A 17,999-nucleotide genomic window follows, 5' to 3' on the forward strand; every position below is an offset into this window, starting at 1 on the left:
TTTTCGTGCACCACTTTCTGAACATCCTAGTATTTTGGGCCCCGCCTCACTCATCAGCACTCCCAGCTGATCGATTATTTTCATAATTGATTATTCTCTCGTCCAATTGGAAGGCGGTATTATCCACTACGAGAGGGATTGGTTAGCTCTGATCCACTCCCGAGACTTGGGTTAGTTCATTTCATGTACTCTACAGGGGGAAGAAAAGAAAAATCTCTGGAAAAGGAAGTGGGAGAGTCAACGCCATGAATGCGTAGTCTTGCAGGGTATTGTACTCTTCTCAGACTTCTCTTGGCGTAGGTGTTGTTATGCTGCTTACAATACGTGTTCGTCAGACATCATTTCCAGTTATTGCAACAAAGAATAAACCGTAACACGAGACATACCAAGGCTTTTTAACCAGAGTTAACTCCAGTGATGGTCTTAGCTGGAGGGGTGGCCTGACAGGGCTCGGCCCTCTTAGTTCACAGTCCCAGTAGGTCACCAATCATTGTCACTGATTTATAGAGTGTGTGTTGGGGGGGGGGTAAGGACCCTGACTCCAAAAACTTAAATGTCAGTCCAACATAAACTCTGTTACCACTGTAAGATACAAGTACGAATTCCTAGGACATGTGTCGTTGCTAGCTGGATGCGCTGCCTGGTTTCCAAAACCATGCACAACAAACAACACAACAATGTTTACAACCGATAAATAGTTATATGTTGGAAGGATGTGTTTCAGTAATGCAACTGTCTGCTGTAATGTAATGAAGAAGTTGCTAAAAGTACTCTGTCGCACTGCCTGCAAATAAAAATATATTATCACAGTGAGCAAATACAATATTCATACAAAATGCAAACAGTAAAAATTGCCCACCTCCACTTGTGCACAGTCTTTAAATGCAACAGAGTTCTGTAGAATTCGTAATAAAAGCGAGCACTATTTGCAGGCCCCTAACAGTTAATGTATTTGCGTTTTTTGTTACCACGGTTGGATGCTGAAACCATGTAAATACTGTAAAAAATACGTGTATACACATATACGACTTTAACTCGGGAAACATAACTGGGCTTGTTTTTCTTCTTTAAGAGCCTTCCCAAATGCAAATGTGACACCATTTAATGCAGAAATTGAGGACTATATAACAACAGATGGACAAACCAGTGAAATACTGTAAATAAATGCAATAAGGCTGTTAGTGTACGAGATCTCCTTTCCTAGGTTAGCGTAACCTTATTCGTCTCACCGCTGTTATTTAGTAGTTACACAGACGCACATGGTCATACTGTTTTTAAATGGCTCCTATACCCTCACAGCCCTTAGTTTGATACTACAAAAAAACTTGCCAGAAGCAACAGTGAAAGGCATTCTGTTACAGACAGTATTTAGACGGCAGTGCAGTAAGACAAACTTAACTGCTGGCTCCCTTCCATGTAACCCTCCGGTGGATTAAGCAGCCTTTTCGTAAGGCGCACCCCCCTCGGTTGGGAGTGAGTTGCTATAGCCCAATGCATTGTGTAAGACGCGACCTGTTATGGCCACCACTGCTTCCGGGTTCTTGCATTCTGGTCCACATCCACCTCTGTGCGTCTCTGTGTGCACACACACTACACACAACCAAGGACTGGAAACAGGCAGCATCGATCGTGGCTCCTTTAAGACAAACTCAGACAGGCATTTCATCCCACCTCCTCTGATCGCCAATAGAAGCAACTGCAAAGAAAAAAATCTGATCAGGAGCGAACCCTGATACACGGAAGAAGCGTTAAGATCTTTCTGTTTGTGAATATTAACATTTTTACGGTGTCCAGACTAGTGGAAGCGCACGGCCGGATCATCATTCATTCAGTACTTTGACAGCCTCGTCTTTGACTGACAGTTGAAGTGGCGAAAAGCCATGAGACTGGGGTATATTGCTGTGAGGGGCACTTAAAAAAGATTTGGAGAAAGCTTTGAATTTTTTTCTGTGTTTTTCATCGCGTAAAGGAAACTGGAACCAATTCATGTTCAAATATTTCTTCTTTAAGCAGCAATTAAACTGAAGACTGAGGCTGGCCGCTCAATGTTTAAGGGATTTGACCTGTTTTGTTATTGTGGAGTTTGCGTGCTTATTATTTTCACACTGGCCTCGTAGAGGATACTATCTGAAGCTGAAGCAGAAGCAGGGAGCCAGGCAGGCCGATGGCGCAAAGGGTACGTATCCAACATTTCTGGAGCTCTTAATGCTGGATGAATTGAAACGTGGCTGACAGGCGCTGGGAAAACTTTTTCTCATTCTAATGTGTCTTTCCGATATGCCTTCCAGTAGTCACGGCTACGGAATTTTGCAAGCAAACTATTGACTGTGGGTACTAGTTGTTCTTCCCTGACTGGATTTAACCGTTTTCAATTCCCTGCACTTGTTTATTCCTTAAGTTTAATATACCAACAAGCGTTTTGCTTTAAATATGCAGTTGCATCTTTGACTGTCTAACAATAATGCATTAGCAGTTGCTGATATGAAGCAGTGCACTACTTTTTATCAGTCTGACCATTTGAGGATCCATGTTAAGCATATTTAATTCCAAATCAATGCTTGGGTAGCTCAGAAAAAAAGAAACATTTTCCTAGTATCCTGCTTGGCTTGTAATGCATGCACACTCAGGTTATTTTGTAAGTCCATTTATATTGCAGTTGCAGTTAGGTACCTTAATGCTGCACTCAGTTTTAATAAAACATTTAATTTTAATAAAAACATTTTACCGTACTTATGTGTCATATATTAATAATATAGTATGATTTTAATTCAACTACTTAATATCCCATTTGAATACTGCACATTGGTGCTATTTCCTCAAACGTTGTAATAATATTAATATTATTGATGATGGCAATAATAATAATAGTAATAATAACAATAATAATAGTAATGATAACAATAATAATAACAATAATAATAGCATTAGCCTAGTTTGAATAAAGTAGCGACTTATGCATGTCTATGTCTGTAGACTGACTGATTTAACAAGTTTGGAATGCATGACTTTTCCCTTACTTTTTAGCTGTTAAGAAGTTCAATTTGTGTTTAATAATATCAGTATTTTGCAGCTGCCTAATCACGCACACACAATGGCTGCGTGTGCAGAATTTACTGTAACAAAGCAGTATATATTAGATGTGGCATTGTACAATGCGCATTAGATTAGAAGGGCACAGTCCACAAGTATAAAAATAGTAGACTGAGATTTCTGTATGTCAGGACACAGAAGTAATTTCGGTGGCGAGATGACGAAACTCATTCCCGTGAGAGAGAGAGACAGAAGCTGAGGGAGAAGACCATGTTGCTTTTTGTCCACCTCAGTTTTACTAGCAAGCCAAACAATATTAGGCAGTTCTGAAATATACGTTCAAGATTCAGTATGGCTATATTTTAATCAGATTAGTTCTACTTACAGTGCAAACACACAGACATACACACCATTTACTGTGACAGTTTTTGAAAGTACTGCAGGCCATGAGATAATGTTTACTTGCATATCTTGTGATGTTCTTGTAAATAGTTATGAGGTCTGCTCACCAGAAAATATGGGCGGCAATAGTAAGGGGCATTGTTTATACAAAAGAAGATTAGAGACCTTCTGTAGAAATGTATGGAGATGCGATTATTCTTACAATGTAGTATACTCAGTGAAGCGGTATAGTGAGTGCAGTAGCATTAAGAATGCCTCTGGCTGAAGTTTTCTTCCTTTTTTTAACTTGTGATAAAAAAAGTAATCATATTATCATTTTATCCTGTGCATCATTAGAACCTGTGTATTTTTTTTCTTGCTATGATCCTTGCAGTACGTTTAATCGTGCGAGGAATAATTTAATAATGCTTCAGTAACTAGAAAATGCAAGTAAAACACTAAGCAATAAATTTACATGCCACTCAAAAGACATGCATAAAGGCATACAGACTAGGTTCAGGTGATCGTTAAAAAATGTAAGAATGGATAAATTAAAAACGAGGGAGATAAAACAGGAAGGTACACAAAGACGTTATCAAGTAGCTAGGTAAGTGATTAGATGTAAAATGTCTCTGCTTTATCATTGTGCCTGACCTCTGTTTTATTTTGTTACACAGTACGATGATTTGGCCCATTATGGGATTGATGGAGTTGGGTTACCCAGTGCAATATATGGTGATCCCCATGCGGCCAGATCTATGCAGCCTGTGCACCATCTGAATCATGCACCGCCATTGCATTCGCACCAGTACCCACATTCGGGTCACCCCAACGCCATGCCTCCTAGCATGGGTTCCTCGGTTAATGATGTTCTAAAGAGAGACAAGGACTCGATTTACGGGTAAGTGCAGCTGACAATCTAGCTTTATTTATTTTATAGGGTCTATGACTATTCTTTGTGGCATGACATTGTGTCTTGGTTAAAAATAAACTTCAGAAGTGCACCATGGTGTTGTGGAATGTAAATATGTACTGAGTAAAGTATGTTTAACGTAGAGTCGTGGTTTTATGTAAAAATAATTAACAAGAAAACGGCAACAGTAGCAAATACCGAGTTTTCTGCGTGCTGCTGAAGTTATACTCTCAGGTTTTAAAACACTGGGTCAATCCTACTTCTCAACTCTCCTTGATTTTCTATGACGTTTCTGATTCTATCTGACAGTTTTGATTTGTGATTTTTTTGAGATTAGGTGACAGTTTGCAGTCAGCAAATGTCAGTCATTAAAGTCGCTGACTTCGTTTACCCCCTCCCAAATAAATGCACGATGATCTAAGTCAAATACAATTTTATCAACGTTTAAATTCAGTAATGTTATCATTTAAAAACTATCCCTAATTTGGAACCACTGCCTCCATCATTGTTATCTCTGTCCCTGATTATGGGGGATGGAGTTTGAGAGTTATGTCGTTAATGTGAAGTGCTTGTGAGATAAATTAAAATTGCATATAATGATAGTTTTAAGTGGCTTTTTTTTTTGCTAATTACTACTGTAGCATTTTGTAGTATTCATATAGCAAGCATGTACACATTTTGGTATTAAAACTTCTGGTGACAGCAAACATTCCACTCTGTCCTAACAGCTCCTAGTTTTTTTCCATGCACATTTACAGCCCTGAACTTTCACTATGGCAGTGTAAAATCAGTTACGAACTTCCTCATAAAATATCTCCATTGCGATTTTTTTCGCACAGTTTATCTTTCATCCATTGCTCCAATAATTTTAAGATAACTGCAAGATCGTGCATTTTAGGCAACCGAAGGTATTAATTTGTAAGGAACATTATGTCTTCACGTCATGGAAAGTGTAGTACAAATAATGACTGAAATAAAAGCATGGACTAGCTGTAAACAAGTGCTCAATAGTTTGTTTTGCTGGATTGGAAAGGTCTTTCCTTACTGTGTGTAAAGTGATATGTTCAGTTTTCTAAAACTGTTGTGAGTTCATGAGTGAATGCAATGCACAAATGGTACCTACAGCATTATTTTCATCTAGTGTAGTGTTTAGACATTTCCGGAGAAATTCAGATGTCCGAGGGGCTGCACAGAACCTGAGGTCAGCGTCAGTGTCATTTTTACAGTGGCCCTTTTGTTGTATACTAGCCTGGAAGTGTTGTGAACTGACAATGTCCAACTTGGCAACATCAGCCTAGAGCACTGAACAGCAGTCAGCAACTCCTGTACTAACTTCAACAAACACTTTCTAGCTAATTAAATCATTAGGTTAATAAATAAATAAATGCTAGCTTAAGCGATGCTTATAATACGGAAAGCATTGTATTTGTAGTAAGTACATGGCGCTGTTTAAAGCTGGCCAGCTAACTTAGCAAGTTATTGAAACAGTGTGATTCTCAATTCCCGTCTTAAAGATTCTTTGCCAGGCGGCAAGAAAAAATATGCTGCTTAATGAAACGAGGAAAGTTTGTTTTCAGTGGTTGTATGGCTGAATTTTGCTAGCTTATTGAAATCTGATATTTTCATTGCAGCCATACTTTAACAGTACAAGATATGTTGTGCGTGTGACCTAAAATACTTAATTATACATAGTAAAGCGTTTATCTGTGCGTATTAAGAGATTGTGACTGTGTGTGTGTGTGTGTGTGTGTGTGTGTGTGTGTGTGTGTGTGTGTGTGTGTGTGTGTACTGGATATATATTTGAGAGAAGTACAATAGATTTGCTTAAAGAAGTATATGGTTAGCTTGGCATCATAGTTACAGTTATTTATTTTTTACTGTACTGTTTGTTTATTTTTCTCTTACAGACACCCCCTGTTCCCCCTTTTAGCACTGATTTTTGAGAAATGTGAACTAGCCACTTGCACTCCCCGGGAGCCTGGGGTAGCGGGCGGTGATGTGTGCTCTTCGGAATCCTTTAACGAAGACATTGCAGTATTTGCCAAGCAGGTCAGACGCAAATCATTTTTTAATGAAGAAATGAACGTATTTTGAGATTTTTTTTACGTGATCTTTCTTGTAATATACATAACATTTAAACAGATGGGGGCGCATTATTGAACACGATTGCCAGCAGCGTAGCTCTGTTCAGAACTTTAAAATTATTGATGTAGATGTCATCTAAATTAGATTGGCATACATTGAGTTTGTCTGGTGCTAGTTGAACAGACCCCCATGTTAAGTACTGTACTGTGGGGTTGGGAGCAGGGGGCTAAATTAAGGTAACATACAGATTCGTGGCACAGCCATAAACTGACGCGAAAAAATAAAATAAAACCAGCTAAATTATTGTTTCTTTCATTTAGATCCGCGCCGAAAAACCGTTATTTTCTTCTAACCCTGAGCTGGATAATTTGGTAAGAATTGCTTCCCTGCTGAATTGAAAATCTTAGTAGAATTCTTAGTTGTAAATTAAAGTGATAAAATAAATATAGAATACAGCATATTATACAGTGGTTTCTACAGGGGAAACTTATTGTGCGATTCTGCTGCAAATAATACATTTAGGCAATTTGATTTTTAACACAAATTGTCGCCATCCATTTACTGTTACTGGAGAACTGTCCACTCACTTAATGTTATACACCCCATTCCTTTGTAGTTTTAACATTTTCTATTAGAACATTTTTTAGGAATATTCAGTTAACCATGCAGTTTTATTAAGTTTTAACTTAACCTTGTTTAAATTATATAATACATCCTTAAAATTCCGAATACTCCTGTATTATTTGTGGAATCGGGCAGTATCAGTTAGGTATTCTTGTATTAATTTTAAGAGAGATATGTGATGATTCATTTCTGTAATAAATATGCACAGATTCTTCTTTAATCTTAATGTCCACACCAGGCATCAAGTTGCCGAAATGTAGTAATGGTATTCCATAGATGATTTAGTCTAAATGCACGTTTGTGTCTTGTGTTTTGTTGAAAAGGAAGACTAGTGTGTGCTCAGCGTAGATGTATAGAGACAGAGAGCAGCAGTTTGCCGATTAGACTTCAGGAGGTTTACAATGTGCTTAATTTTCTTACAGATGATACAAGCCATTCAAGTATTAAGGTTTCATCTTTTGGAATTAGAGAAGGTAATTTTTTTTCTGTCAGTCTCTGCCCTCTCTCTTTCTGCCTCACTGTCTATCTGTAATGGTTGTCCGACAGAAGTCCATTCCATTTGCATGCATGTCTTTCCTTCTGTTTCTTTGTAATTAGTGTCAAAGCCAATCTGGACTACCATTTCTCTTAGTTTTTAATTACAATTTGAGCTACTAAAAGATCACAACCACTCCAGTCTTGTGTTCATTCATTTAAACCCTTAACTTGCCTATTGTACTGACAATCTCAGCTGACTTGAATACTCTAGTAGTAATAATAGTAGTGTTAAGCACACGGAGAGGATTATTTGTTTGTTGTTTTATTTCTCCTCACCTGCTGCATGATAAATGTAAAGCAACATAATGACCACTCTTCATAGACATGGAAGAGCTGGGGCAACCTTGTCGCATTTCGGAACAAGCATAAAAAGAACAGTGGGGGCTTGGATATATGTGCTATTCACTACATTTGTGGGAATGAACTTGAACGTGTTTCACTTTGGCACCAAACTATTGTAATACAAGGTTGTAGGCGATGTTAAAATAAATGCTGATTTTGTATCAGTAATGTTAATATATAGGAAAGGTTTGACTGAATACCTTAAGGGCGCAATGCCCCCGTTTGCTTTACGGCTTAACATGCCAAATTATTGTTGACTGGTTCTGTCAAAACTATTGCAATTTAAAGGATTGTTAGAGGGAAGCAGCATACTGAAGTGACATTTGTATGCACTGTAAAGATATTTCTGTGTATTGTGTTAGCTCTTCATATTTCAGTGTCAGGCTTCCAAGAAAGTTCCATTTCATGACCAAAGTGGCAGGAATTAAACGGTTTACCTTAAGTGACACTCATGCAGGTCATCTCTGTAATGGTCACAACCCTGGGCGCAGATACATTTAACACGGATGTTGACTATGATGTAGTCTGTGAACAATCTTGTCACTGTCAATTTTCTGCGATATCTCTATTTTGCATGAAATGGAAGTTGTTGCAGTTATTGGCGGTGTGGTGGAGCCTCGGGAGGGTAATTGTAGAGCCCTGCCCTAGATGGGACTTCTGCTGTCACATAGACTTTGATGGTACTTGTCAATTTCGTTTATGTTTTATCTTGCTTTCATTTGTTCCTCTAAATTCCACACTTATTATCTCTCTCTGTCTCTCACTTTCTATTGACTCCAGGTACACGAATTATGTGATAACTTCTGCCATCGATATATTAGCTGCTTAAAAGGAAAAATGCCCATCGATTTGGTAATAGAAGATAGGGACGGTGGCTCAAAGTCGGACAGTGAAGACATCAGATCTTCTGCACTAGAACAGGTATGGGAACTCTTGCACCATCCGAGTGGAATTTGTATGCAGTTGGTATGCAGGGGTCACTACGGCTCCTTTTTATTATTTGCATATGATTAGGATCCTTTTAGATGAATTTCCATGGAAATGAACATTTCTGGATAATGTGCCTATTATTGCTTCATTAAGGCTTGCTCCCGGATTCGACCCGGCAAGATTAGCTTGTAAAAGCATTTGCCTACAGACTTGACCTGTTTCTTGCTGCTTTTACATTTGGTCTTTATATTTTTTGTGTGTCTTAAAAATAGAAACTGTTCACTGTATTGCTAGCTTGTTTTAGAGAAAGGCACCGAAAGGTTACATTTCATTTATCGTTGGTAAGAATTAACTAAGAAAAAAAAATCCTAGATAGGTGGTCTGCAGAGGCTGAAACAAGGGGTCTAAAATGTAGCAAATGCTGCTTTGCTTGCCTCCCTGCCGGGCTGTCCGCTTCATTACTCCCTGAAAGCAGCCTTGTCCCTTGCTTTGGCCAAATGCTTTTAGACCTCAGTGCACACTGCTTTATGTAGGGGCTTTCTGCTAGCTGCGCGCCTATTCTGGGTTTTACTTAATGGACAAAGGAGACGGGCAGGCACTAAACTGTTAATTGATTTACTACTTCTGTGCTGTTTTGTGTGATGGTGGGTGTGGGGTGTGTTTGTTAAAAGATAACAGAGCCGGGGCTAGTGGAATCGCCACTGCTTTAGCTGCTGTTATGGGCCTCGGACCCTAGGCAACTACATTAGTTCTGATATATTTTTCTGACTTTTTTGGTAAAATGAAGTATTTTAAATCTAGTATCTGGGTGCTCTGGTTTTATTTGCTTGGCGAAATTAGCTTAAGAATAGAAACAAAAACAGCGAAGCTTTATATTTCTCAGGATGTGTGGAATCCACATTGGGAGTAATGCTGGGCAAAACGGACTGAAGGGATTGTGGTTAAACTGCGATGATAATGATTAATAACAATAATAATAATAATAGTAATAATAATAATAATAATAATAATAATAATAATAACAATAATAATAATTTTAGTAAGGTCATCTTGCCTGCTGTTTTCTGGATTCCCCATTTATCAAATACGCTGCTTTTCAAGACCGTGTACTACTTGTCAAACTTCAGATGTATTTACAAATAAACTACTCATCAAAGTGAAAGCCAGAAGTACTAATTCTTACAATTTTAATGGTACTTAAAGAATCGTTCATTAGTTAATGGCCGGAGAATGCAAATTGCTTAAATTGTGAGTTGCTTTTTACTGCTGGAGATTCATATTTGTATTTTAACTCTCCCCTTACACACACACACACACACACACACACACACACACACACACACACACACACACACACACACACACTCATTGTTTACATTATGGAGGGCACAAGTATTAAGCTGTATGAAAATATTACAAAGTGCTTTACTTGCCTTTCGAATGAAGATTATACTGTACTTTACTAACTCGTTCAGAACCAAAATGCTATGTACAGTATACTGATGATGGAATTTCTACAAACTTCTTTAAAACTATTATTTTGTGGATGTTAATGTGGCAGTGGTTGCTTATACTGTACCTAAAGCAAGATCCCAGTGCAGTGCGATAACTATTATAGTCTGAAGTAACTTGGGTCAGTGTGTGTCATAGGTTCATAGGTAGGTACTAGGCTATTGGCCCTAGGGCCTATATAAGCCTAGCCAAAAAGGTACCCTGGCTTTCGCCACCCAAGAAAATTATTTTCATTATGATCCATTTTGGGCATTAGTTGATAGGAGAAGAAATAATTCAGTTTGCTGGATTAAAAACTACAATTTTGTGCAGACACAAAGAATGAAAAAATCATTTTCGGGAATGAGATTGTAGTAACTTGAATCAAACAGTATCTATTTTATTAAGAGTTACACATATGGTTTGTGGGTGCATGTGTGTGTGTGTGTGTGTGTGTGTGTGTGTGTGTGTGTGTGTGTGTGTGTGTGTGTGTGTGTGTGTGAGTGAGAGAGCATATATGCTGTGTCTGCATGACCACACACACACCTTCATATATATATGTGTATGTATATATATATATATATATATATATATATATATATATATATATATATATATGTGCGTGTGTGTGTTTGTGCATTCAGAAAGTAGTATCAGAAATCTGATTTCTTTTTTTTTTTACAATCTTTGACCCCTGTGTGACAAAGAAAGTGCATCATAAAGTTATTGCCAACATTTGTTTACATTATTGTTTGGCACACAGGAATTAGATCAAATTGAAGCAAATGATTTATTCTTGAATATAAGTATGAATAATCCGTGGCATATAATTTACATGCATTTATTTATAAAAATTCTATTAATTTCACTACAGCTGCCAGTCTTTTATTTGGCGATCATGTAGACCTGAAACAAAATTATTTTTTCCCACACTAATTGTGCCTGTAGATCTTTGCAAAGACATGTATGTTATACTTAGTTTTATCAAATAGACTGTTTGCAGATTAAGGGGCACTGGTTCTGGAAGAAAAGGGGCTCCTCCCTGTGAAAAGAAGTGTTGCATAGCTGTGAGGAGGAAAGCAGGAGGCGTGTTTCTACATTTGTTTGTGAATGCGGCCTAGCCAGTTTGAAACCATGTCGCTGTATGTTCTTCAGGCTCTGCTGTCAAATGTCGATTCCCTTCAGGTGTTACTTGAGCTGGAGTAACTAGTTATCTTATTAACCCCTCTGTCTCTAGAGCTTGCTGAGTGTTGCTTCATATTCTTTTTAGAGCCCACAAGGGCAGGGAGGAGGCATCTAGCTTTAATATGAGTGGAAAGGAGATGAGCTGTGAACTTCAAGCTATGCTTGCCTTTTTTTGTCTGTCAGCTAACTAATGTTTGGCTACTTTGTTATTTATGGCTGAAGATGGAATACACGTTATTCTTGTTGCCTGAATGAATGTAGAATGTGCATGTCGAAGTTCATCTGAGTTCAGATTCCAAAAAATCTTTCTCCTCTGTGTCTCTTTTGGTTCATATTCCAACTAGTGTGGGTGGCACATTCTAAAGAGAAGGTGTTTGCAGTTCTGCAGTGGGTTAGAAACTGAGGAAGGTACTTTATTTCTTCCAGTCAACACCCTTTCCTAAAGACCAGTTGTAACTTTCTAAGCTTGGTGATGTTCTGACAGAGGGTTGTCGTCTTTCTCAGATAATAGGCAGTCAGTAACATATGTACATCAGCAAAGATGCATAAGTGTAGTGTTCCGTAAAATTAGTTACACAAATCGGAGGTGTTTGAATTATTTTTTATGTTGTATGGCTATGAAGCTAATGGGTATGGTGACAGCTGATTATATCTGTTATTACATAGTGATTATTTTAGTTTTGTGGTTTACAGGTTTAGAAAAAGTGATTCACTCTTTTGGTTACCTTTCTGGTTACTTCACTGTCCATAAGAAAGAAATACTGTTTTTCTGATGTTTATCCCAGAGCTCATAAGGCAGTTAAATGTGCTTAATTTTGCATTTTCTTCATGTTTTTTTATCCTCCGCCTTTCCCACAATGCAGAGTCTGAAATGAAAGTGTATAAAGCACAAACCGGGATATACGTAAAATAAACACACAATGAAAATAACATCCTCTGAATATGGCATGAGACAAAGTTGAGATGCTTTAGAAACCACTCTAATAGTGTAAGCTGTTGTTTGCGATAACAAGACATGGATACTGACTAAAGATTTACTAAGCAATTAAATGAGTAGCTCTAAACATGAAACCAGTTGCATTGGTAGTAAGATATAGAGTGTATGTTCTAGAAAATGTTTAGTTCTTTTGTTATATTAATTATGTTATGCTGCATTGGTCTAGTCAGGGTTATAATTACTCCAGAATAGAAAATATCACTACAGAATTTAGTTTTTGTAAATCAGTTGAGCTTTATAGGTTTAATGTGCATAGCTTTATGGCAAAATCTAAGAAAATGATTTCTTCTGGGAGAGCACTCACATGGATCTTTATCCTGCAGCCTTGGCTACTGCCAAGTTTAGCCTTACCGTGAGTTTTCTTTTACATCTGGCTGATATTTTCTTTGCTGTCTGTTTTAGAATCGCTTGTAGCTGGCATTACAACAGCTAGTGTTACTGGCATAATTAGGCCTTACTACATTAAAAAAAAAAATATGATGAAACGTTTTCTAGAGTCACCCTTCTGAAGTAGCCAGAGTCATCAATGGTATTATATAGAGCAGGCTGACAGACAGATAGACAGGCGTAAAAAGAAATGTAGATTATGTGACATTTTTTTATTGTGCTCTGCAGGATTTTTATCCACCCATATTTGCTTAATACTGTTTTGTTAACTCTGCGTGATGTTTGTATTTGTAGTGATAGCAAACATCATTCCAGGAGTTGGAAAATGTAAGACTAATGTATTTTACTAAATTAAACACTGCAGAAGTAAAGTGTATTGGCATGCAGAGTGTGCATATGAGCCGTGTTATCTCTCGAGTGTGGCATTCACAGCAGTTTGTGTTTACCTTTCAGTAATCTCACATGCTTTTAATACTGAAGCTTATATTACAGTTGGTGTAGTAATACATAAATATTGTTTTTAGTGAGTAGAAAAAGACCAAGCTTAGGGTTCTGTTAAGAAGTCTGTGTTAAGACTACCAGCTACAGTCAGTCAGAAGATGCACTGTTTTTGAAATGACCACAGTATATATATATTAAGATATGAAAAGATAAACTCTTTGAATATAAGACATGTCCTTTCTAACTTGATGGTCTTAAATAATTAGTAAGACAAGTCTTTTGATTTTAGATTGTTATCCAAGTGTGAGAGATGCATTACATTTACGCTGTTCACACCAGCATAATGAAATTACTTTAAAGTTCGCTAAACTGTTTATTTGTAACTGTGTGGGCTTTTGTTTGTTTGTATTTGCATTGTACAGAAACATTTTCTCCTTTTGCTGTTTACTGTAAATGTTTACCTGCAGAGACAAGCCTTATCTCATTAGACCCAGCTTCTAGCTGTGTTAGCATGGATCTTTAAGCATGTGCTGGAGGGATTCCTTATGATTTTGGGTGGAACATACAGGGTACCTTGTACTTTACATCTACGTCCATGAACACTGTTTATACCAAGTTAAGTAATGGTGCGAACACATGTCACTGTTGACCCAGGTCATGACACTTATTTGATATGATCTTCTCAGAGTGCCTTTCCTAAGATGTACTAACTGTATTTAAAAACCCATAGCTGCATTCCCATTCTACTGAATAGTACTTATCCTTAATTAATGACATAATTATAGAAAATTAAGAAGATTAAAGCTGGTACTAATATGTGGTCTTTTGAAAGAAAATATATCAAGACATGAAAAAGATGCTGTTGATTTCAAAAGTGAATTGCAGAAACAGTTGCATTTCAGGTGGAACAGTGATGTCAAAAGAATGATAGCTTTTTAGGAATAACTAGATAAACAGTGAATAAGAATTTAGACTTTAGTGTTACGATTCACAGGTTCTGTTCATCAGACTGTCTGCGGTAGAAGTAGAGGGAACAGACATACACTGGTAACAATTCTCTGCCCTATATGTGTGCACAATTCCATACTTTTTTCACCTTTTAATTTTAGTTCCCTTTAGCCAATGAAGAATGATTTTCTCAATGCAATATAGCCAGCAATAAAGATAGCAGTGACCATAAAGAATGATGGCTTCCGTTAGTACAGGACAAAGAGGTTTGATTCTTTCCACTGTGTGACTCTGAGTGAGTCACGTAACCAGACAGAAATCCTGGAATCACTCTCAGAAAAGGGAACATGTTCAGTGGGCTCACCTGGTTAACAAATTGATAAAATAAAAATTTCAGTAGGTATAACAGCTCCTACTGAGTGCATATTTTAGTGGCATTTCTCTGAAACTGAAATTGAAGTGTGCCTGTACTACATTAAAAACAGTGTAGAAGTAAACTAGGTTAGTTTATTCATGGCAACACAGACCTAGGTAGAGGTGTATGAATTAGAGGGAGAAAAAATCACATCTGATTAATATTCAAAATAAAGTATATTCAGATAATATCAAACAGACCCTTAAAGATCCATGAATATAAAGTAAGTTAGATTTGATGGTCCAAAATCATTAAGCATGTGAGCTATCAACAGCAAGTTGTAAAATACGATATTGAGTTTTTTTGCCCGATAAAACCAGGCTGGTATCGAACTACCAAGTGCATATATAAAGCAGTGAGATGCAGTCGGGAATACAACCCCATCGTAAACATGAATGCTCATTAAAGCTGTTTTTTATATGGTTGAAAATACTATGTCGTGCCAACATATGACCATTGTGAAACTTTCTTTTAGTTTTTAGCTGAAAATATTACTGGTATTGAAAAATGCATTTATTTGTTTAGCCTAACCAGTTTTATGAATTTTGTAATCATGGTAATTGCTGTTAACTGCTTTTTACTCGCGAAGTATTCCTGGAAGTGCATCTGAGCCAGATGTACCTTTCTGGTCAGTATATTAATGAAGTCTTATTCATACAGGAGCTGAAGCTGTTGCTGTCCCTGTTTGATTGTTTGCAGATACTGTCAGTCTTCTGTTAATCTGAAATGAAATAATTTAGCAGTTTTTGGCATGTGGTGCTGTATTCCAAGGTACATTCCTTGCTGTGCCAGCAAGGAATATGTTGAGTGCTTTATATTCAGTGCCACTGAATACAACAGCATACATTTAATTTCTGCTTGGTTGTATGATTCTTGTTGTATAACTGGATCTAATGAATGCTAATGGCTAGCACTGAGGAGTGTATCATCCAGTGAGGTTTTCTGCATAGATAGATCAGCATAGATCCTGGGTTTGATGACAGGTACATTTTCATTTTGTGTGTGCATTGGACTTTTTTTGTGAATGAGACACTACATCTGTCTCTACTTTTTTTAAAAGAAAGTTATTTAGTATTTCCGAAAAAGTAATCAAAAATAATGTCAAAATGCATATGGACAGCATGAGAAAGATAACTGTTTAACAATATTCAAAAATAAGAAAAAAAAAAACTAAACAAACTCTGTACACTGTTTACAACTGCTCACATGTGACTACTTTTGTATTGTGATGTAGGTAATCCATAGTTTTTCTTTTAAGCAGTCTTATTGCTTACTGCTAGCATCTTTAGAATTGTAACACAGCAGGACAAGTTCTACCTTTTGTGGTGAGAAGATGCGAAGGTAATAGATTTTATCCCTACAGGAAGGGATTAATATTCTTCTTTCTGTACTGTTGGTACAGCCCTTACCAATGCATAGCCAGTGAGATGTTATTTTAGAGAAATATAAACTAAATCATAATTAAAGGGAAACACAAAATTCATTGCATCATATATGAATGTCATATATTTGATAAAAGTAAGGAAGCTTTTGTTTTCTCCATAAATATTCCTTCTCAGCATAGATCTAATAACTTCTGTTTTCTGATGAGCCATGCTAATATATATTTTCCCAATTGTGAATCAAAGTATGATAACATTTACATAATATATTTTCAAACACCTATTCAGTTAATTGTGCTCAGAAAACTATTGTTTTGCATATTACCAAAGATGTAAGTCATGCAGTAACACATAATTTCCTCTCTTCAGCTTCCTGGATCACCACTCATTTCATTTGTACTTTTTGTTTAGTGGGCATTTGGATGATGGCCAAATGTCTGACAGTACACACTTGGCTAAACAACCTGTTTGTCAAACTGTTGATATCATCAGGGCAGTGCTGCTGCTGCTGCTGCTATGAAATGCAGTGAACTCGGAGATAATTGCAACATTTCTGGAGGTTCCTGGGGTGAAGCCCCTTGTCTTGTGCTCACAGAAGGCTTGATACTGCAGAAAGCTATAGTTTTAGATTTTCTGAAAAGCCATGTTGAAAACGTTTGCTTCATTGGGTGATGTTTTTAAGTTTATTACTTTAGGTGAAGTGACATGGACGTGGTCCACTCACCTAAACTAACAATACTGCAGGATTAAGCACTTCCAGGTCACCACTCTTTACTGCTAAGTAGAACACCTCCAGGTCACTACTCTTTACTGCTAAGTAGAACATATTCTTTATACTTTTCTTTCACTTGATTTAACCTTTCCTAATATATCATACAAAAGATTGTTAGATCCATTTTCACCAGAGGGTGGAAGAAGACCTAAGGTATCATACTACTGACATTCAACATTTTTTTCCTTAACCATGACAATTTAGTCCTTCTGCATTGACATTTAACTCATTTTTACAGTACCCTTAAAATCCATATTTTCTTCAAGTTTTGTTTCTAGTCTAATTACTTTACTCTAATGAAGCAAATTTCCCAGTTAGTCAGTTTCTGCTGTATACCAAATGTCTTGTTACCCCTTCCTCTTTAATAGTGCCAGTAAACACTTTCAAGTTTATGGTTGTCAGATAATGGAAAACGTCTACCTTCAAACCCTTCACTTACCTCTAGCTCATTGCACACATCTGAAAACGGTAAAAGTAAATGCCACGCAGGGTCCACAAATGGTGTCAAAACAATGTAATATTACATCTTAAAACATTGAGTGCTTTCGTCTCCCAAAAGAGAGTTCATCTGAATCTTATGAGTTATCAAGTTTTTGACTTATCTACCCATCCACTCAAAATTTTCACCAAAAACATCAAGCCATTATTTAGTAAACTGCTTTTTAGTTGTTCAAGATATCATTTTTTCCAAAAAAGAAAAGGTAACTTAAGATTTCCTCTCTTTAAAAAAGTCCATACTATAGTCTCCAATCCAGAATATTGCCAAAGTGACGGTAACTCAACCTTACTGATACTGTAGATTAAGTGACACATTTCGTATGGTCATATCTCTAATTCCACATTACAGTCAGTTGTCATTCACTGTCTTAAAAATACATTTTCCTACTTCTTGCAATTTAAAGCAGAAAGTTGCCATTTTATTTTGCTGATGTCCTACATCTCACGTTCTTATTTTTATTAAACAACACACTTGCATACTTTTTAAATTGTTTTTGTATCTTCCTTAATGCTTCTGCAGGACTCTGAAAGACGTGCTACTTATTTTTCCCTTTTATTATGTGTACATTGTCTTTTCAAGGAAAATATTGTAAAGTTACACTTCTTGTTTATTTCATCTGCTTTTTTCTTATCTGTCATTT

The 17,999-nt window shown here is 36.9% G+C and overlaps 1 protein-coding gene across 7 annotated transcripts in view; it reads left to right on the forward strand.

The window, feature by feature from the left end:
• Positions 1–1,261: 1,261 nt before the first annotated feature.
• The window catches only part of MEIS1 (Meis homeobox 1), a 575,725-nt gene continuing 558,987 nt past the window's right edge, over positions 1,262–17,999 (forward strand). For 4 of the 7 annotated variants that reach the window (XM_044055783.1, XM_044055805.1, XM_044055825.1 and 1 more), the window contains exons 1-6: positions 2,597–2,635; positions 4,089–4,312; positions 6,232–6,373; positions 6,730–6,780; positions 7,456–7,506; positions 8,693–8,833. In XM_044055783.1, coding sequence (XP_043911718.1) covers positions 2,612–2,635; positions 4,089–4,312; positions 6,232–6,373; positions 6,730–6,780; positions 7,456–7,506; positions 8,693–8,833 — 633 coding nt within the window. In that variant the 5' untranslated portion in view covers positions 2,597–2,611. Of the gene's footprint in view, positions 2,177–2,596; positions 2,636–4,088; positions 4,313–6,231; positions 6,374–6,729; positions 6,781–7,455; positions 7,507–8,692; positions 8,834–17,999 lie in introns of those variants that run through there. The other 3 variants (XM_044055841.1, XM_044055794.1, XM_044055816.1) reach the window with 3 other exon arrangements.

This window comes from Protopterus annectens, chromosome 1.part2 (genome assembly GCF_019279795.1).
Source record: "Protopterus annectens isolate FY-2018-M chromosome 1.part2, PAN1.0, whole genome shotgun sequence".
Taxonomy (NCBI): domain Eukaryota; kingdom Metazoa; phylum Chordata; order Ceratodontiformes; family Protopteridae; genus Protopterus; species Protopterus annectens.